Genomic DNA, 22,401 nt, shown 5'->3' on the forward strand with positions numbered 1-22,401 from the left:
TTCAAGTTTATTTGTATAGTGCTTTTTACAATAAACATTGTCTCAAAGCAGCTTTACAGAACATAAACATAGAGCAGAAGGTAAACATAAGGAATAATAAAAGAAATGACGAATAATAAAAGAAAAAGAATTAACAGAATAAAAATTCAAGATTATTATTAGATCTATATATATATAGTTCACAATCGGTATGTATTTATCCCGTTATGAGCAAGTCTGAGGTGACTCAGGCAGCAGTGGCAAAGAAAAACTCCCTTAAATTGGTAAAGGAAGAAACCTTGAGAGGAACCGGACACAAGGGGTACCCATCCTCATATGGGTGACACTGGGGGTGTGATTGTAATATATAGTCAAACAAAGGATCATGGTGTAAGGATCATGGACTTCAGAACTCCTTAGTATCACAGAGTTTAAATGGAGATATAAAACAGTAGGGACTGTAAACACTATTTACATTCATGTAAGCTATTAACTTGTTCTTGCTATTTATACTGAGGTATAATTGTCCTAATGATTTATGATTATTTCTTTGTTATTATATTACTGTATTGTTGAGCTAGGCTGGGGATGTGATAGCTCAGTGGCTAAGGAGTTGGGCTACTGATTGGAAGGTCATGGGTTCGAACCCCAGGTCCACCAAGCTGCTACTGCTGGGCCCTTGAGCAAGGCCCTTAACCCTCAGTTGCTCAGTTGTAAGTCACTCTGGATAAGGGTGTCTGCTAAATGCCATAAATGTAAACTGTTGTTTAGATGGTATGGATAATGACATTCATTGTAATTGGATTACAATACATTTGTCAGTGATGCTGGACTTTAAAGATTATGTATAAAAAGAGTTTGTGGTTTATTTTGCAGTTGGTTTCATTGATGACTCGGTAATCATAGACACCAAACTAAATAAATACAAGGGGGAAAAATGGGGGGAAATGTCTACTGATACACACAACCTGTCAGGCAGTTGTATTTTTTTAATTTACTAGGCTACAGATTTTATAGTTTTAAGCTGCATATGATTTCTGATTTTAGATTATATATTTTGTGCACATGACAATAACATGTCTTCATTCATTAATTGTTGCTGCCGTTCTGGTGCCTGTATATCTACTGTTGTATAAGTAAGCAGTGAATAAGTGAGTGAGACACCAGAGCTCCACAAACACACCACACTATGGATTAATCTATTATCATACCTAATGATGATGCTAAAAACATTTTTAAACAACCTATATCACAATGTCTGATATTATAAGAAGTATTATGTATTTGAATGCTTTTGTATATTTACATTTATTTATGCAAATACGGCTTCTTCTGATAGATTGGGAATAAATGTGTACGAATCAGTTCTGTGAAGAATGTATACATAATGTTTCACTGCATCTGTGCATGAGGGGGTGTCTACCTAATGGTAGGTTAGATCAGAAAATCTGGTGCTATTTCAGAAGGGCGAGACTGTTTGGATTTTGTTCCGGCCCACCCGGGCTCATTTGATTGGTCAGAATATGTCTGATCTCTGCAGGCACTAATTACTTTTACATATTTCACTGACAAAGGTAGTGCAAAAATGAGAGCATTTAGTAGTGTGTTTAAGCTATAAAAATAATATAAGAAAACACTATTCGACAGGTGTGCCATTCATTTCCGGGATTCACATACTGATGTGCACAATTTGGTCATGAATTGACCTTTTGATCCGGGTGTGTGAACGTGTTTTGCGCCATATTCAGTGCAACTTCTGCAAAAGATATAAACGTTAGAGTTTCTTAAATTTCTGATTTATAGAATAGAACATGTGAATCTGAAATAAATAATTTTAAAATGTGTTGTCTTGTGTTTGTGGGAGAAAAAAAACAAACAAACAAACAAAAAAACAGATTGCAAAGTTTTTTCTCTGAACAGGTTTTTTTTTTTTTTTAATCCAAATGTCCTGATACACAAATGTTACTGTTATTAACAACTGCACATGCTTATTGTCACGTGCTCAGTTGTCTTGCACAATACCTCTGTACTGGAGGCAACATTCAGATTTCTATTAGCTCACAAATTCGAGCGTAATACAATCACGTGAATGAAACGGATGCTGGCCGCATTACGCTTGGCCACGCCCACTTAGACCAGTTTTACCTTACAATCATGGCGGCGCAGACAGAGCGAGGAATACCTATAAGCGCAGTAAGTAAACTTCATTTTATAACTTATACATTATGATAGAACAGTAAAGAATATAGCTATACCGAATCGATGTGTATTCCATGTGAAATTATATATACATGTTTACAGGTTATACATATTTGTGTGATATACACAAATACAAAATTTGTAATTATTTGACACCCATCAGATAAAAGCTTCAGTGACATATTGTTAAAGGACATTGTTAAACGACAGTTGATAAAATTATGATAAACAGCATAACACTACGCCCCTGAAGTTGTCCGGTTTGTTAGTGAAACATTTAAAATCCACCTTAAAGCGCTAATGAAGTAGCAGCGTGTCGCCGCTAGATGGCGATAGTTACTGTATAATAAATACTGTGAGCGCGCCAAATAGAGATATTGCTATATTTTTAAAAAAATGCTGCTGAGGAATTTTCATTCACAAATTCTTCGTAGTAGTGGTAGTAGTAGTATTGCTTTTATTATTATTATTATTATTATTATTATTATTATTATTATTATTATTATTATTATTTTTATTTTTTATTTTATTCTAAGTATCATTCCTATTAGTTTTGTATGCTATTAAATATTTTTAGTGGCATATAGAAGTGAGTCTTCTGCCTTTCAATATTTATGTTTACATTAATGGCCATTGGTAGATGCCCTGTAGTGGAAATTTCTACTTTAGAGATGTTCACATGAATCTGTCCTTCTATGCTTCTGTATTTCCCATGGCTGGTAGTTATTGTGACTAGAGATTTCAGTTGTTTCTTCCTAAAACTGCTTTTAATCAGACCTTTCCCGTGAGACCTTTTCTGTTCCCGTGGGATTAGTTTGGTCAGAAGATGAGCAGGTGATGCTTCTACGCCAATGGCGGATGATGTTTTGGTTTTACATGTCCTGTTTCATTTTTTTCCTGTCTATAAAATCCTGATGTTATCAATAATCAAGGCCCTTCCTGTCTGATTTTACATGTAGAGTGTTGGGACCTTCTGCAAAGCTGAAAGCAATAAACCGTGAAACCTTTATAATCTTGCCCGTGCCTATCAGTGTCATATTTTATGCTTTAATTCTCTCGAACCTCAAAACTTCCACCACAGCCCTTATCGAGATTTTGCTTTTAAGGCTTTAATAATAAATACATCATCATGCTAGTTTACAAGGTGATGAACTAAATGTGCCATCAGTCTAAAACCCTGTTGGAAGGTAATATATTCTGAAAAACATCTGAAAATATTTTTATGTAGACATAATTTACATACGGTAAATCTTTATTTAGGACTAAAGAGGTTGGACTTTAGTCATTGTTTGAATACGGAGAGCAGACTTAGCTGGTCGAATATGTGTGGAAAGTTCATTCCACCAGCAAGGTGCTTGAACAGAGAAGAGTCTCGATTTATGTCTTACTTGTCTCCTAAGAGATGCCTGGTCCAGTCGAGCTGGTCCAGTTTTGTCTTTGTAGGCAAGCATCAGTGTTTTGATTTGATTTGATTTGTTTTAAATCACAGGAAGCCAGTGGATTGAGTTTAGTATCAGGGTGGTGTGTGAGAACATGAGAAAGTTGAAAACCAGTCATGCAGCCCTATTGTTGATCAGTTTGTTAGATTTTCCTTGTATTCGGCTGCAGCGGTCGTTGCCTGGCTCGCTTTTTACTATAAATTTTCTAATACGTAACAGAAAATTAAGCTGGAACAAGTTCAGGTTCAGTTTACTGAAGATGCTCGTGTAGCATAGCAGTCTTCTGGAACTTAACCCAAAGGTACAGTCTGTGTGACCAGACATTATACCTGGTAACAAATGGCCTTCAAAGAGTAGAAATATACAGTTAGGACCTCCTACTGGAGAACTTACAATGGACAGGAAAGAAGGGCCATCTCGTGTTTTGATCAGTTGATTGCTTTACAGACAGGCCATTATGTTAACTACAGGCACAATGTAATCAGGCATTTGGTTCCCCCTTTACAGTTAGATGTTAATTACAGGTGGGGCACGGGAAAATCAGATGTTGATTGCATAGGAATTTGCGTTGATTATGCATGAAAGAACTAGACACAAAATCCTTCAAGTTGCAGGGGTTAAATACCACGCACACGTAGACCATGTAGGAAGCATGTAGTGGTAGTACAGTCTCAAAAAGGTAAGCAACTGAACAAGCATCTCAGTGGCCTTTTTGAATAGAAATGGACAAATCTTCCATATTGAGTGATAATGTTCCAAATTGAGTGTGAGCCTTGGCAGTGGTATCATAGCAGTGGTATCAAATCCCAGATGTGGATCTGCTCTCACCAAGAGATGGTGTAATGAGGGAGAACAGGAGGAAGCAGCTGAACTCACTTCCATTTCTGCATTTCAGCCTTTACCTCTATGGACATTGGGATATATAATTTTGATCTGATCATGATTCACGGTAAAAGTGGAGAGCATTTCTGTTTAAATAAGCATTAAAAATACAAAATCCCCATAATTAGCGTACACAAGCTCCAACAGTTTCTGCTATTAAGTTAGTTTCTGTTCTTCGCTGGTTTCGTTTCTGATGAAGACACAGTTTTGATTTAAGGTGGACCAGAAAATTCTAGGAATGAAATGACTGCTGTTCCTGTGTGGTTTCTGTAGTGCTGAGAAGCGTGTCTCAGTTTTGTTTCATAGGAAAAGGACCAACTTCCTGGTAGTTATTTAAATGGGCCAAATTGTTTACGACATCTAAAAACATTAATCAACACCAAGTGGGACTCTCTCTCTCGCTCTCTCTCTCTCTCCCCCCCCCTCTCTGTTGCTCTCTGTTCCTCTGTGTCTGTATATATATATATAATCACACTGAGGTCATTAGTTTACAGATGATTTGCAGAATCTGCTAAATGTTAATAATTAATTAAATAAATAAAACAAGATCATAAAATTGCCTTTTGTTCTTATGTAGTTTAACCCTGAACGCTATATAACCTAATAAATGTTTTTTTTTGTGTGTGTGTGTCTGTATATTCCACAAAACAGAATGATAACTGAATATGGGTAGTTGACAAATGACCAAGAAAAAGTACTTTTTTTGGAAAGCATAACTTTTTAAGAAAAAATACATATAAATACATATATATTTGTGGAGTATGAAAACTGCAGTTTCAGAAAATAGTACTGGTCACTCGTTTTGTCAATGACTTCACATATTTTTTTCACTTTTTCACTCAACAATACTGTAAATGTGTCCTGTGGTGTGACATTTAAAAAGTACTAAGAAATTATATTAAATAACATAAAATAAATACTTGAGACATAATTGTTCACATTATTAAAACATTATTTTCTTAAATTGATATTTATTTTTCATGAAAGTACTAATTAGAATCATTTTCACCTTGAATAGATGAATGGTGTCACACCAAAGGACAAAAAAACTTAACAACTTCAGTGGTCTTAAAACATAGTTAAATATTTAAACAATTCTGAGAGAAATACTTACCATGTGCACTTCTCATGGCCTTCATAGGGGTCTTCAGTCACATGACCTTGAGTGGGGTCTTTTCAATTAAATGTATTTGTCCATAATATTGCCCAAATTAAAATTAGGTTTTTGCATAACACCAAAGGACATTTTTTTCTGTGACAAACTTTATGAAATTCCTACACTTTTAGAAATGTATGTATATGAAAAGTGATGGCCACTTAGTAAAATAGACACTTGCACAATTATGCCAGGAGTGTTCATTAAGATTTTTAAACATTATTTTCTTTATTTATAAAATGTAATATTTATGAAATAATGTTGTCTACCGTCACACCATAGGACAATTTTTTGATTTGGCTCAAAGTTCTAAAAAACTAACAATAACTTGGGTATTAAACAACAAATTCATATAAAACAAGAAAATGTTTAACCATTTACAGTATTCTAAATTATGAAAATGTGAAATAAATTATGTTTTATCTTCTGTGACAGTGAAAAAGCCATGTCACGTCAACTAACCATATACACAATTGAACCAGTTATTGATTCTGAACACTTTGTATTCTTATCTGGATGATTAATGTCTGTTTTTATATTTTGTGATTGTTTTTAATATTAGTTTTAGTCCCTGTCCTGACTTTTCTTCAGAAAAGTACTCCAGGTCCTGCTGATTTTGTTTTCCAGCTACATTATTAGCCCCCTTTTACCAGTGACTATATGATTTGACTATATGATTATGACTATGACATTTGCCTCTTCACAATTTGTACAAATGATGGATTTATACACAATAATATTCTAATATTCATATTTTGAATGCTATTCAACTTATATGGTGAACATGGCAACTTTGGTAACTTGGCCGAGTCACAAGGTGAATTTGATGAAGTGGATAATTTTAAAGAATGCTTAATGTGACATTGCAAGAGGTTCATGCCTCTGTTCAGACTACTGCTGGACACATATAGTGTTTCAAGTCTGAAAACTTTCAGAGCAGGGATTACCCATCACATTACAAAACACAACATTGTTTACCGCCTCCCCCACGTGCCTCACTGTGTCCCTCGTTTCACCCTATGTTCCACTTTGTGTTCCTCGCTTCCCCCCACGTCTTTGTTTTTCCCTGGTCCTAGCCGGGGGATCACTGCCCTTTGGATTTTCAGCTATGGTTCTGGGTTGGCCTGTCGTGAGCAATGCCTTGGGGTGGGGGTACTGTCATGGACAGCTTGGACTGTTCTCTGCCTGAACACCAAAGGAAAATTTTGGCAGGCTTTGTCTTGTGTCATCTGTCTGTGTTTTTGTTTTGTGCTCACATGCGTTTCCCCTGCCCGATCATTAATCTATTCCAGGGGTGGCCAGCCAGTCAGAGACCAAGAGCCACATTTTTTACTGTGTTACCGCAAAGAGCCACATCATACACATGGGCACATATAAACATCCCTTCCTCGCACACACACATTACTCAGCCAAATTTATTGTAAATGTCACACACCAACATTACAGGAATTGACTCCCACATTACTAAGACCATAGGCCAGTTATTTTCAACAATGAACATTGTGTGCACTGTCTCACACAGACAAACTCTCAGTTCAACCAAGTCCACAAACAAAAATATAATAATTTACAATAGCGTTTTTCTTTTAACATGCATGTTACTTAGTGGGACTTCTGGCATTCCTTGCCTTGAACAATCCTCTTCAAATCCACTTTGCTGTGCATTTTTACCCTGCCATTTTGAGAGCGAACTTGACACAAATTGTTTACTCAAATGATCTTGCTCCTACTAGGAAACTTTGAGGTATTTTCATCCCACTCACATGCACGTTTGACAAAAATACCGTATTGAACTCAAGGGAAACGAACACGCTTATTAAAAAAACACAAATACAAACTTCCATATGAACATAAGAGCCACATGAAAGCGGGCAAAGAGCCGGATGCAGCTCGAGAGCCGCAGGTTGGCTAGGCCTGATCTATTCCCACCTCTATTCCCACCTCTCTTTTAGACATTTCATAAGCCATAGAAATGGTAACATATTAGAATGAGCATTTTAATCTAAACCTGTGACTTGACATGTAACCAGAACTCTATAGTAATAGCTCTGCTGTTTTAAACATTTAATCAGCAACCTTCTGACCAATCAGAATTAAGACCTCAAAGACCTTTTGCATATTTCCTAAGCCAAAAGCAAAAATCAGACAGTCTTGTTAATCATTTAGTAGAAAATGTTTGGGTTAGAGCGTTTTGTAATCATTTCAGCTTTTCATGCTGCCCTGTCTAGGCATGACTGACAGAATAATTATTTCCTTGCAGTATGCATATTTTAGTAATTTATATAGAACATAATTGCTGTAGCCAAAAATAATAGTAATATTGGATAATTAAATGATAATTTATGTCACATAATTTGATTCGTGTTTTTTTTTTATCGGGTTAACTTTGGAGACATCAGAGCATTGCAATATCCTCTATCCTCTATTGCAACATCAACACTATTATTTTCAAATTTTCAACATTAAAAGTACTAGGAGTGTGATTATAGCTACTTCTTTGACATGTTATTTTTCCCTGATTAAAGGTTAGTCCACGTTATCTGCACACAAACTCTACAAGCCACACTGGGCCCTTCAGCGCTATAGCAGAGCTGATTGGTGAGTCACCATTCATTCCAGTTTTATTACAACTTATATGCCTGTTTAAGCAGTTTCTTACTGTTACGAAACTATAATTGATCTTCATATTAATGAGTAATATAACTTTGGTATTTTTTAACAGAAAACTATTTATGGCCTGCTTTTTTGTGAATACCTCAATTCCCATTTTTTTTCTATTATTCACATCATTTTCTAATTAAAACACATGTTAATTAAAATGTCATATACGGTACAGGGCTTTACTCAGAGTTAACATTATTTTGTTTTAAAAAAAGATGAATAATTGTACATAAGTCCTATACATAAGTACTATAACAATCAGTCTTAAATTGAAATTGTCTATTCTAAAATAAATAAAATTTTTGAACCTACAGCTATCTTTCGAGTAGAGTCACAGAATAAAAAACAGTACTCACAAGCACCTATATTTTACCACCCTATCATTCAAGCACTTCCTTCACACATTCCTACTACATTCGATACTTCCTTCACTTTGGTCCTCTTTTCTGTGTGGTCCAAATTCAATTTTGTTTGCTTATAGTATTTTGTACTATTTGATTGTATGAGAACTGATTAAAGAAAAGATTAGTAAGATTTATTTTTTCTTCTGTTATTATTAGCCCATAATTTAACTATAGATGTTTTATTTCATTTTTTAATATGTACCCTTTGAGCATAATTGTATAACCTTTAAAATTAGGATTTTTATAACTTCTATGCTATTATATTCTTTTCTAAAAAAAAAAAAAAAAGGCATTAATTTCATTTCATGACATTTGTGCAGCAATCTTTTTTTTTTTTTTTGCAAGTTATTTTAACAAATACAAAATGTTAGCTCTCTCTACAGATATTTAGTTTTACTCTATATATGTGTGCATCCAAACATTAGTGAGCTGCCAAGGATGTGGTCTGGTGTTGATTTGTTTCCCCCACAACAATGGTTCAATTTGTGTTGATTTTCTTACATTGGTTTCTGTTCTTGGGTTGCTTGCGAAGAGATGCATTATGGAAAAAGTATTTTTTTGTAGTTTCTGTGCAATGCATGTTGCATCTGATGACATTCAGTTCATTGCCAGTGTTTAAAAAATGTTACAAATGTCACAGCATTTAAAATATACTGATTATTTAATATCATGAAATGGTTTGAACTGATCCTATTTTCCAGGCTTTCTTATCAGGCAAAATGTTCTCACACGTTAATTTGCCATATTTTTATAGTTCAGTGTCTAGAGAGGTCTCCAAGTTTTAAAACAAACAATGTAGAAAGTACACATCTTTTTCCAATTAGATTTAAGCAAGGGTTACCATAAAAGTTGTTTGTCAGTTGTTTGCATTTTTCAAATGCTTTTTACAGCTAACTAGGAATCCAAACACTACTGGGAAGTGGTGAACAGTCAAGTATCAGTGATAGTACTTGATCTATTCTGTATTTCTTCTATATTGACAGACAATGCTTATGACCCAGATGTCAGTGCAAAGCAAATCTGGATAGATAAAACAGCGATCAAAGGCCAGGAATGCCTCACCTTCATGGATAATGGAAAAGGCATGGATTATGACAAGATGCACAAAATGCTCAGGTAGGAGAGTGTTTATAAAGCCTATGTTGTGAAAAATCCTTGAACCCAGGAATGCCTTAAAAGCAGAGTGATGTGCCTTAAGGGAATTAGGATTGGAGTCATAAGACACATGGGAATAAACCCCAGATGTTGTAATAATCTTAAGGTAATATATAACTGGAGAATAAAATAACCACACTTGGGTCAGAGGGTGGATAAAAGAGGAAATGTTTATTATAAAAACTTGGTAAATGGGGGTAGTAGGAGTGTAGATCCAGGGCCAGAATCGGAGGAAGAAGATGCCAAGGTGGGAGAGAGAGACCTTAGACCTTAGCTCATAAATTGTTATGTAGAATGAAGAAGACCATGGTTCACAGACCGTATCTCATAAATTGTTATGTAGAATGAAGAAGACCATGGTTCGCAGACCTAGGTCCTGGGAACTAGGGGGAGGAAAATCCATAAATGGGCATATGGGTAAAAGGTATTTTTAATACCTTATTGGGAAATAAGGGGAAATTAGTGAACAGGATGTTAGTGTATTTAGAAACCATAGGAGGTGATGCCGGTAAAAAAGGTGTTATGAGGAAGGTCACCAGGTGGAACTTCACCGTGGGACTCTAAGAAATACTGGGAACCAAAGAGGAGGTGCCTAGGAGTGCCAGGATATATATTGAGGAGGTTTTCTGAGGGTCGTGGGTGTAAAAACTTTACTTTGCAAGAATGTCTTGAGAGTTTTGTTTTTGATTGCATAAAGATGCTCTTTTTGGGTTTTTCATTTGTTACTTTCAACTTGGCAATTTCTCTTAGAGAATTGTTGGCTGATTGACCACAATAAAGAAGTTTGCTCATTCCCATCCAGGGCTGAGGAGTTTTCTCAGTGTTTTATTTGTAGTAATTATAAAGTTATCATTTAAGTCTAACTAAAACAGTCTTTATTAACCAAAAGTCTAAGAGTGGAGGTCACCCTGCGATGTGTCCACTTGGAGGCGGGCTCTAAGTTCCGACACCTACATGAGGTCTTTTAGATAATCTATATAAGTAATACACTTTATCTGAAGATGTAGTTTGTTCAAATGTTTTTCAATTACAGGTACACAAATCAATCATGCATATTATCTCTCTCTCTCTCTCTCTCTCTCTCTCTCTCTCTCTCTCTCTCTCTCTCTCTCTTTCTCTCACTCAGTTTTGGCTTCAGTGATAAGAAAGCGGTAAAAGGCCATGTTCCAGTTGGTCTTTATGGTAACGGGTTTAAGTCCGGCTCCATGCGCTTGGGAAAGGATGCCATCGTGTTCTCGAAGAAAGCCGACACCATGTGTGTGGGTCTTCTGTCACAGACTTACCTCGAGAGGACAGGAGCACAGAATGTCATAGTGCCTATTGTCGCATTCACAGAAGCTGGAGAGACTGATATCCTATTTGTAGAGAGATTAAAGAGAACTTTTGATTAGTGATGTGAGTGGATATGTGCATTGAGCAAGAATTTCATAAAGCAGAAATGTTTACTACTACAGAAGAAAGAAGGTCATGATTGAATATTATGAATATTTAAATGATGTCTGAGAGTTTAAATGTTCTTCTGTATAGTTTGGTCCTTAACCTTTTTGCTCACTCAGTGGTCCACGGAAGTATGAAGAGTGTCTCCATGATATTCTCACCCATTCTTTGTTTAGCACTAAGGAAGAACTGCTAACTGAGTTCAGAGCCATTAATGGCCCACACGGCACCAACTCCACTGGAACTCGCATCATCATCTGGAACCTTCGCAAGTAACCATGATTAAAGAGAGAGAAAGAAAAAGGGGATAAAACACAGAAAAGTGCATAGAAAGTACAGAAGCTCTGTAGTTTAGATCTTTGTCATGTTTAGTTTAAAAAAGTAATGTTGAATACATTGTAGACCACACTGATTGATAAAGAGTAATGAGCAGTAAGAAGATTCTGTGTTAAATTATACATTTATCACACCATTATTTTCATATCATCATTACATTTACAGTTCAGATATGTTTATTATATGTGTGTAATTGGTTGTCAGGTGCTTTGTAAATGTCAGGTGCTCTTTACTGGATTTTCTGATAATTAGCTTTGTTCTGCCTTAGAATGTCCTCGGGTGAATTGGAATTTGACTTCTTGAAGGATCGCTATGATATTCGGCTCCCTGTTGATGTTAATGAAGTCAGCAAAGAGCCAAACAAGGGGCCAGAGAGCCAAATATCACAACCTGAGAGTGAATATTCACTGCGGGTGAGATTTAAACCACTAAATATTAAAATCATTCATTTTCCTCGTTTGACAGCTCACTGAGATATCAGTGCTGACCGCATAGTCACATTTGAGTTTATTTTTCTTTTATTTCAGGCATACAGCAGTATCTTGTACCTAAAGCCTAGAATGCAGATTATTATACGTGGGCAGAAAGTGAAATCTCAGCTCATCTCCAAAAGCCTAGCACTTATCATTCAGGACACGTACAAACCCACATTTCTCGTATCCTTTTCCAAATATTCGGTATAATATATTGTGTGTTATATGATATCTCTTGAATTATTAAGATATTGTTACTGTATAATGAAACAGATTTAATATTTTTATGGCATGATTCTTAAGTCTTTCTCTCAGAAAAAGGGAATTAAAATCACCTTTGGCTACAACACAAAAAGTAAAGAACATTATGGATTGATGATGTACCACAAAAACCGCCTCATCAAAGCCTATGAACCTGCTGCCTGCCAGCGTAAGGTAAGGATAATAGAGCTTTTAGTTCTTAACAGGAACTTTCAGCAGCACTCTATATTTGAATTGTGCCAGATTAACATCTGAAGATATCTGGAGTACTTTCTTAAGTTGGGAAGAAAAAAGAAAGCTAACTATATGGATCCTGGAGTGTTTGAGGCAGCAGTAAACCATGCTCTTACCCATTATCCACCACATTCTAGAGTTATTTTATGACTAGATTCTAACAAATGATACATCTAGGTTCTTTTATATATAGGAACATTTACCTAAGTCTCTTCCAATAAATACATTGACACTTGTCTCACAGAATAACAATACCACATAATTCACATGTTTACATTGTTTTTTGTGTTCTGTTACCAGGCCAACAAAATAGGAGTGCGAGTTATTGGGGTAATAGAGTGTGACTATCTCACACCAATGCACAACAAGCAGGACTTTGAGAAGACAGAAGAATACAGGTGTGTATAGTTTCAAGGGTATTGTCAGGAATGGCAGGAGAGGACTAGATGTGAGACATAGACCAGACTTCAAATTAAGAGTCTTGACTTATGAGCTGGCTTATACAGGGGAGGCACAGTTCAGTGAAACAGATAGTCCAAAATCCAAAACACTGACAAAGGGACAAAGCAGAACAAACAGCAAACAGAGTCTGAAACAGTCCAGTAATCCAGTACACGGGCAAACAGAGCAATGCAGGGCAGGCAGAAAACAGCGGGAATTAAACAGGGTCAAAAAAAGAAGCATGGCATAGAGCAGGCAGAACCAAGGTCCAGGAACAGGCAAAGACAAAACCGTGCAGAGCGCGAACATGAACAATGGTGGGATGAATAATCAGGAGCACAAGGCAGGTTAAACACAATGGACCAGCCACATTTTTTATAATTTTTTTAAAAAAGGAAGCAACTAAAATGAAAAAAAGGTCCTGTTAAGTTTTGATTGTGTCAAGTCAATCACAAAGTAAGTGGAAAAGTGGTTTTTGGGTGGCCAAATTTTGAGACAGATAAAAAGGTCAATGGTTGCTTAACATGGGGAAGGGCCCTGCCTATTTAGTGTATTTTGAGAGAGAGAACTACACTGACGGATATCATTTTGGTGCATTACTTTGATTTTTGTAACAGAAATAAGCACAAACTTTCACTTTAATAATTAGGATTAACTAAGTGGTGGAATGATTTTGTAGCTTTTAACTGCCCTTGAGGAACAATACAACTTTCAAATCCTTTTTTTGAATTATGACATTGTTGTCCCGTGTTCCTACACCTAACCAAACCGCATGTGTTGGAGACATGTTACTTGATTGGTGATTGGTGTAATGGTTTACGTTTAAAGATGTCCAATGATAATTTTTCGCAAGCCTGAAATCTGTCATCTCATCTCACTAAAAATCTATTTACCTCATGTTGCTAAGGTTTTTATTAACAGTTTATTTGCCATAATGATGTCTCAAATCAAATTGAGACCTGGAGAATCTTTTGGCCTTTTGCCTTATGTCTGGCAGCCCAGTCTTTAGTAATGACTACCACAACCACTAAGGTTAGTGGACTCCCTTCCTTTTGTGCTATTAGCACTCACTTATTTCATTCTTCATTAGGGTGTTAATTCCTGAACACTACACTACACACAGCATATAATTCTACAAGTAAATACTTTTATTTGTAAATGCTACTTTGTAATGCTGCTTCATTTGCACACACTAACAAACAGCTATTATTTATTTTACTACCTTTTATACTCTTCTTCACGTCTGACTGCACATATTCCAGTGTCTACAGTTGGGATCACCACCTCTCCTACATATCTGTAAGAATATTGTAATAATTGTACAATATGTAAGAATTGGTTCCCTCTCTTTCTTCTTCTTGTTCCTCTGTATCTTCATTGCATACAAGTCAAGTCAAGTCACCTTTATTGTCACATCACCACAGCACATGTGCCATGGTGAGTGAAATTCTTGGGAGCGAGCCCCAGAAATTGCAGAAGCATTTAAATACAGTGGTTAAGAAACAGAAATTAGAACAATTTACATACAGGTGAAAAATGTGCAAAATGCTTAGTACCAGGTGAAATGTGCAAATGTGGAAAAGATGCAATGTGCTCATACATAGTCAGTACACACAGTGTACTGAAATGAAAAACTGCAAAGTTTCCTCGGAGCTCGCAACACGGCTGCCATGCTTGCCGCCATCTTGCACTCATACCTTTTGTATTGCATAGCTGTAGGGTACCTCTGCCTTATAACAAACATTTTAATGTAGAGATGTCATAAAAATTGGTGAAACAAGGAGAAAGTTGCCTCTCTGCCTTCATGAATTTTAGGAATTATGTGTAGGGATTCTGGGATGAGAGTGCTAAACCTAGATTATTATAATTTGTACTTTAATAAATAATGTAATGTAATAAGTGCACGTTAACAAGATATTCTAATGGCTGTGTCTTGGTGTGACCTTGTTTCAAAACAAGAATTTCCAAATGTATCTCCAAAATCAGCTGCTACACTGGTTTCCCTTCTGCCATCAAGTGTACAACTGTAGTATTATAGCATTCATTGGTGGAGTCTTCTGTTACACACAGTCTTGGATGCAGTTTGTCAAACTGTGGTTTTAGGCAAAAGTCCTAGATTATTAATGTGATTGATCAGTGTTTTGTGTATGGGAGTGAATCTGGTGTAGTAAATGCTTTTTGTTCTCTGCAGGAAAACTATACAAAATGTAAGTACTAAGCTTGAGGAATATTGGAAGGAAGTCCGCTATAGACGTCAGAAATCCAACTGCAGTGTACCTGTTGAAGATGATGTGTGAGTAATTAAAACACACACACACACACACACACACACACACGCAATTGTGACTTTGTCAAATCTACTTGTCACCAAAAAATCTGTGCACAGGTGCTTTATTTGCATATATTATTCGTTGTGGAGAAAATTGTTAATAGTGAACACAGCTCCAGGGTCCTCCATTGTTTTGCATTTTCTCCTTCTGTTCGCATAAGTTTTACATTTACATTTACAGCATCTGGCAGACGCCCTTATCCAGAGCAACGTACATAAGTGCTTAAATCTCTATCATTGGATACATTAATGCTGGCTCACTAGGTTACATACTTAAGATACCATGAGTTTAAAACATTGTTCAAGTTACAAAAGTGTCTTTTTTTTCTTTTCTTTTTTTAAATAAATGCAAAAGATAGGGAAAAAAGTGCTAGTTGAAGTGCTTCCTGAATAAGTAGGTCTTCAGCTGAAAATATCCAGTGACTCAGCTGTCCAGACCTCTAGGGGAAGTTCATTCCACCACCTTGGTACCAGAACAGAGAAGAGAAGTTTTCTCCAAGTTGGCTGGTTTCCCTTCACCTCTCAATATATGCCAGTTGGAGAAGTGGGATGTCAGAATGCCAGTAGTTGCAATGTCTGTATGTTCCTATTCCGACTGCTTTCCCACCCCACATTCAGTGTTCTTTATGAACATGAAAAAGACATGTAGTAATGGAATGAACATAAACTATTATCTTACATGATTTGTCCAATTATATGCAAGCACTGTGCTGATAGGAATATATGGGCATATATTCTCTGAAATAGAGCAGTGGAAGATTGATAAGGAAGGGTGAGGTTTATGAAAATATAAGTGCATAAGTATCTGTGTGTATGTGTGGACTTGCAGGGATAAACCAGATCAAAACTGGGTGCAGTGTGACGATTGTAGTAATTGGCGAAAACTTCCTGATGGCATTGATTTGTCGCAGCTTCCTGCTCAGTGGTTCTGCTACATGAACCCTGATCCCCAGTTCAGGTGTGTTTGTGTCTGCATAAGTCTGTGTATGTCTATTTTTGTGTGTTTCCCTGTTCCCATGTGAGTGTTTCTGTCTTTTTGTGTTTGTGTGTCTGTGTGTGCATAGGCGTTACTGGAATGTAGAATATATTAAAAGCTAAGTTTAAGTCACAAGGAAAGATTGCACTGCAATCATTCATTCATTCATTCATTTTCTACCGCTTATCCGAACTACCTCGGGTCATGGGGAGCCTGTGCCTATCTAAGGCGTCATCGGGCATCGAGGCAGGATACACCCTGGACGGAGTGCCAACCTATCACAGGACACACACACACTCTCATTCACTCACACACACACTACGGACAATTTTCCAGAGATGCCAATCAACCTACCATGCATGTCTTTGGACCAGGGAGGAAACCGGAGTACCCGGAGGAAACCCCGAGGCACGGGGAGAACATGCAAACTCCACACACACGAGGCGTATCCTGCCTTGATGCCCGATGATAGGCACAGGCTCCCCGTGACCTGAGTATAGTTCGGATAAGCGGTAGAAAATGAATGAATTTGATATTTATAGGGTATATGCAGTAATATGCAGTGTATCAGCTTACTCATGTGAGTGCGTAATTCTACCAGGAGTTGTACAGTTGCAGAGGAGCTAGAGGATTCAGATGATGAACAACCCAGAAACCAGAAAACGTACAAACAGGAGTGAGTAATACAACCTGTTGTTTACAATAAACATAAGTTTCATATAATGTTATATATATATAATCTTGCATATGTGTTTTGAAACAGTGAGAAAAATCAGAAGTTGCAGAAGGAGAAGAACAGAAATCAGGTGGTTTATTATTTAACTTGATTTGTCAAGTGTCTTTTTGTTCTCTCCCTGTATAGATACAGTAAAACACTTCATTTTCTATCTGGCATTTGGGTTCAATCTGAGCCACATAGCACCTGAAGCAATGATAATAATATATAATAGTATTTCAGATTTTTCAGGACTAATGCACATTTCCAAGCCTTAGTATTGTACACCATTTCAGAAACCTCTTATTGCAGTTCATGGTAATTGCACAGATATCACAATAAAAGCTCTTTTAACTTTAAATGAGAAGATAAAAGTGATTTTTTTTTCATTTTACAATTTTAAAAAACTAGCATTGTCCAAATATTACAGAAGCTTCCCTCACTTGCTAGAAATAAGTTCAGTTAAACGTTACACAAAGCAGATACACTGTGTAGGCTGTAGTCAGTGTGTTTGTCACATTTGTCAATATGAATGGCAACTTGACAAGAGAAAAACAAGTTCATAGTGATCAAGTGGCCTTAATTCATAGGAATTAAGTAGAATGTGCACATTACTATTAGGAACAAACACATTGCATTGCCTAGGCTAGTAAGTTTGTCCAGGCTATGCTGAGGACCTCTTACGATGAAAAGTAGAAGCACTGATGGCTTAACAGGCAAAAATCACAATACACAGAAATGCAAATATATGCAAATATCCTAGAACCTACCCCACAGTGTAGGAACCGCTTTTATACCACACTCACTGTCTCAACAGAGCACTGTCCAAAGAGCACCTTACTCACCCCTAAACTCCCGTCCCCAGAGACATGCAGGTGAGGATCAATTTTTCATGTGTGTGTATATACAGTATGTCTCGTATGTATGTATGTATGTATGTCAGTACCTAATTCAAGTATTACCAGTGTGAATCTGTCATTAACTGTACAGGCTTTGGGTCTCCACAAGTTTCCGCTCCCTCACCTATTTCAACAAGGTATTGACATCTCTTTATCACATACCCTGTCTCCTGCGCCTTCACAATTACATGCCATTTACAGTATTCTCAATTTTAGGAAGACGAGACCCACGGGGCCGATCAGAGAGAATGGAGGAATAAAGAGAGCCAGAATAGGAGACAGTTTTGGAAGCAACTCCCCAAGCAGGCCATCAACATCCACAGCCTCACCTGAGTCCTGTTCCCCACCAATCCTAAACAATTCTGTTGCTGTTTGTGATCAAGTAACACGTCTGTATAATCAAACAACTTTGCCCCCTGTATCTTCCAGAGATACCAGCATTGCAACCCAGACTCAACAGGTAAAGGAGGAAGAGGGGGATACAGAAAGGATGGGAAAAGAAAATGGGAGCAAAAGTGGAGAAAATGTTATGAATTGTTTTGAATCTGAAAATAATCTCCCTCCACTGGTGAGCAATACAAACAAACAACTGATAAGAAATGAGGAAATGAGAGTCCAACAGAAGAGTTTACCAAGCTCAAAACTATCTCCAAGTACAGTTGAGACAGAAGAAGAACAAAACCATATGGAGGTCTCAGATGATATAAGGCAAGGAGGTCAGACTTTATCAAAACTGGAAAACTCTGTTCTTGATGTGTTGGGGCCCCAGAAGCAGCAAGACAACGTGCTGGAACTCCTGAAGGAGGTGACAAAGGAGAGAGATGAGAGCCGCGATCAGTTGCTTTCCCTCAACTCACAAGTGGATGAGCTGAAGAGCAAGTTGCTGGAGCTCAACCAAAGCATGGTGAAGAAGGAACAAAGCCACAATTACACACAGACCAGCCCAGAGGAGGCACAAGACTACAAAGTGCTGTACTTGCAGAGGAAGGAGGAGATAAAGCTGCTCCAAGAAGAACTTCGTGGGCTGAAGATGGAAAAAGAAGAGAGGGAGAGAAAAGGCCAGCAATCTCTGTTAGAGTGTAATGATGATCTGGCTTGTCAAATGGAACTTCTGTTAAGGACAATTGATGAGAGAAACAAGGAGCAAGAAGAGCTACAGGTTAAGGTGGGTATTTTTTGCTGTATGAAGTTTAGTTTTCATTCACATTGCTTAGTAAAATACTATAGAAAAAATAGTTTGCATAGTTATCTGTTTCATGCACAGTGGAGACTACGCAAAATATATTTTCAGTCTTTTGAAAGGGTTTCAATAGTATAGATTTATAAATGTTACTAGACAGGATGCTAATTCAGTACACCATCCTACTTATAATTACCACAAAAAGAATCCCATGATGTCCAACATAACATCAGAAAACTCATCCACGTCAGGAATATCTACACTACACTTCTATTCTACTTCAATCAATAAGAAATTACATATATTTCTTCAGACCGAATATTTTTCAGTATTGTTTTAAAGATTTCAAAGAAACCTACAGTATTATTAGTCATGTATTACCTAAAGGGGACATCGTGACACAGTCAACTTAATATTTATTTTTTACGGATTTACCAATTGCCCGATTTTCCATTCAAATCAAATCAAAACCAATTTTATTTGTCACATACACATAAATACAGAGTACTGTACGACATGCAGGGAAATGCTTTTTACATCTGTCCGGTATTGAAGTATAAAAGGAATGCGATAGGGATAATAAACAAACAAACAAACAAACAAACAAACAAACAAACAAATAAATAAATAAATAAATAAATAAAACCAAAAGGAGGTATATAAATAAAAAGTATAAACTATATACAAACTATATAAAATATGAAAATATATGTGAAAAATAACATGACAGTCCAGAGTTAGAGTGAGTTAACGTGTCATAGTGCAAAAAAAAGGCTGTGCAAAAAAAAAGTGAAGAGGAGGGAGAGGTCCAGTACTAGATACTGGTTGTTTCCTGGTTTAAACTCCGAATGGCCTCCAGGAAGAAGCTTCTCTCTGTGTTCGATTTCAAGGAGCGAAAGAGTTTCCCTGAACGCAACAATTAAAAGAGTCCATTTTGGGATGGACTCAAATACGACATTCTAATGTGATTAGCTAACTTATATATATATTATATTATATATATATATAATGTGTGTGTAGGTAAAGAATGATCAACAAGAAAGAGTTGAGCTAAGGACTTTTAAATAGGTTTCCAATACAAAGTTTATACAAATCCTTACATACCTTCACTTTGTAGATAATTACTCTCATGACCCTGGAAATAATAATTACCCTCATGACCAGTGTCAGATACTCTTGAGAAATCTTATTCTTCAATGATAGATTTCAATCAGTTGATAAGTAGATTGTAATCTGTGGCACTAGAATATGCAGAATTAACAGACTCCCAATAAAGTCAGGTTTGGCTCTGGAAGCCACTGGCCCCAAATCAATGAATGCAAACAATGCCTTCAATATATATAATTTTTTAGCTCTTTTTTAGAGACTCTCTCTGTAGCACTCAAATTAAATACAAAAAAAATCAATGTTAATATTTAATACTCTGTTCTTCATATCCTTTCCGTTACACAATATTTATATTATTTACATAATTGACTGTTATATCTGTTCTACTATTTAGCAGCAGTACCTTTGTTTGAACATGATTAATACTGAAGTGGACACTTCAATGGAGTTTTTAAAAACATTTTCTTAATCATCTCTCTAACACACACACACACACACACACACACACACACACAGGTGAAGAGTCTAGAACATGATAACTGCTCTTTATCGACCTCCTGTGAGAGCCTGAAGAGAAATTTAGAGGATATGAAGAGAGAGAGTGAAAAGGTCAAGGTACATACAGAAGATCATGGTGTCCAGACAGATTTTCCTACATGTTCCCATGAAGAAAGTACAACAAATTCAGCAGAAGCCTCCAACTCAGGAAGAGGAACAGACCTTGGTATACAGCAGCATGAGACACAGGACAGACCAGAGATTGGACAAGACAACAATAGCCAACAGACATACAGGTAAGTGTTCCACTCTAAAATGGTACATTACCAATAATATCTGTATTATATAGTTCAAAATGATATAAAACTGTAATCATCTGGCTTTTGAGACAGAACCCAAAGCCCTGACTTGTAACACAATAACTCAAATAGAGTTTCTCTTCTTTTAGACTCAAATTAAGAGAACTCAGACAAACAATGGCCCGTCTCCTGGTCACCCTCGCCCCTGATCTGGACCTTCAGCAGGTGAATTACGATTGCGATGCCATTGATGAGATTCTCGTTCAGTTTGTAAATGAGATCTCCCCTGCAGAGACAGCCTCTACATAGAAAAAAATGGTGACCGGAAGAGCACAAACCTTTAAGTCACATTAATCATTTGGTTGTTTTAATGCATAAATAACTGCATACACTGTTGTTGTTTTTTTAACATTTTTAAATTTACCTATACAAAACATGAAGATTTTTATTGCTTGCCTTATGTTTAAGTGAATAGGGAGCTAGTGCAACTTGTACTGCCTGAGGAATGTATACAATTACCATTAATAACATTAAAATTAATTCCTGTGTCTATACAAACAAATGATCTTATTATAAGTGTTTTCTTAAAGATTATTTTATTTTTTTTGTAATGCCTAATTTTTAAGTTTTTTTTTTTATATTATTATCCTCCTGGTCTGTTTTTGTAACTGTCATTCATAAATGAGGGCTTGGTACACATGTAATGTTTAAATAAAACAAAATGAAACTTGAACCTATTTGTTGAACCTATAAAATGAACCTATTTGTTGTGGTTTCCTTCATTATGGTTTCCTGTTTGCACCTGTATGCTGTGCACCATCACAGTAGTGTCCCTTCTTATGCACATCAGTTTAGAATATATCCTATTATCATTCAAAAGTTTGGTGTAATGTCTACAAATGTTCTATACTAATCATTTCTGTGCAAAATATTATCAACAACTATAGCAACTTCTATTGAGATGCATAATTTCTTAAGACTATTTCCATCAAGAAAATGTATACCTATTTAATTTTTTAAATGATTTGTTGTTCATGTTTGAAAAATAAATAAAAAAACATTTTGACCAATATGTATTCGTTCATCATCGCATGTTTGAGATCCACCAAACTGAAGGACATCTGTATCCAAAATCCACAGGCATTCAATGCCAAGGAAGACCTCATCCTATCTTTAGGCATATACAGTAGCCCCTGTCTGTGGTCTTTGCTAAAAGTATTTGCCTCTTGTGACCTCAATATTGCTTCTTGTGACCTCATACTGTGGCGTAAGTCCATTTAGTGGTTTATAGGTCAGTAATAGAATTTTACAGTTAATGTGATATTTGAATGGGAGTCAGTG

The 22,401-nt window shown here is 36.4% G+C and overlaps 1 protein-coding gene across 2 annotated transcripts; it reads left to right on the forward strand.

Moving 5' to 3' along the window:
* Nucleotides 1-2,056: 2,056 nt before the first annotated feature.
* On the forward strand, nucleotides 2,057-22,132 carry LOC113636633 (MORC family CW-type zinc finger protein 3-like). 2 transcript variants are annotated; one of them, XM_047814997.1, is made up of 18 exons: nucleotides 2,057-2,172; nucleotides 8,181-8,253; nucleotides 9,704-9,836; nucleotides 11,002-11,225; nucleotides 11,428-11,584; nucleotides 11,917-12,061; nucleotides 12,176-12,304; nucleotides 12,437-12,556; nucleotides 12,917-13,014; nucleotides 15,249-15,350; nucleotides 16,216-16,344; nucleotides 16,964-17,038; nucleotides 17,126-17,168; nucleotides 17,943-17,952; nucleotides 18,068-18,113; nucleotides 18,193-19,141; nucleotides 20,780-21,057; nucleotides 21,210-22,132. In XM_047814997.1, exons 1-18 carry the CDS (start codon nucleotides 2,134-2,136, stop codon nucleotides 21,367-21,369), a joined length of 2,910 nt encoding a protein of 969 aa, XP_047670953.1. In that variant the 5' UTR covers nucleotides 2,057-2,133; the 3' UTR covers nucleotides 21,370-22,132. The 2 variants fall into 2 exon arrangements, with proteins under 2 accessions (XP_047670953.1, XP_047670952.1); XM_047814996.1 differs by having other exon boundaries at nucleotides 2,058-2,172; nucleotides 17,895-17,952.
* Nucleotides 22,133-22,401: the final 269 nt, after the last annotated feature.

This window comes from Tachysurus fulvidraco, chromosome 6 (assembly GCF_022655615.1).
Source record: "Tachysurus fulvidraco isolate hzauxx_2018 chromosome 6, HZAU_PFXX_2.0, whole genome shotgun sequence".
Taxonomy (NCBI): Eukaryota; Metazoa; Chordata; class Actinopteri; order Siluriformes; family Bagridae; genus Tachysurus; species Tachysurus fulvidraco.

What these genes read in the sequence shown, in the direction of transcription:
- LOC113636633 (XM_047814996.1), top strand. Translation starts at nt 2,134, where the DNA reads ATGGCGGCGCAGACAGAGCGAGGAATACCTATAAGCGCA. An exon ending in CACAGAAGCTGGAGAGACTG is followed by an intron (nt 11,226 to 11,427) that starts ATATCCTATTTG and finishes CTTTTTGCTCAC; the next exon opens with TCAGTGGTCCACGGAAGTAT. An exon ending in CAGAAAACGTACAAACAGGA is followed by an intron (nt 17,039 to 17,125) that starts GTGAGTAATACA and finishes GTTTTGAAACAG; the next exon opens with TGAGAAAAATCAGAAGTTGC.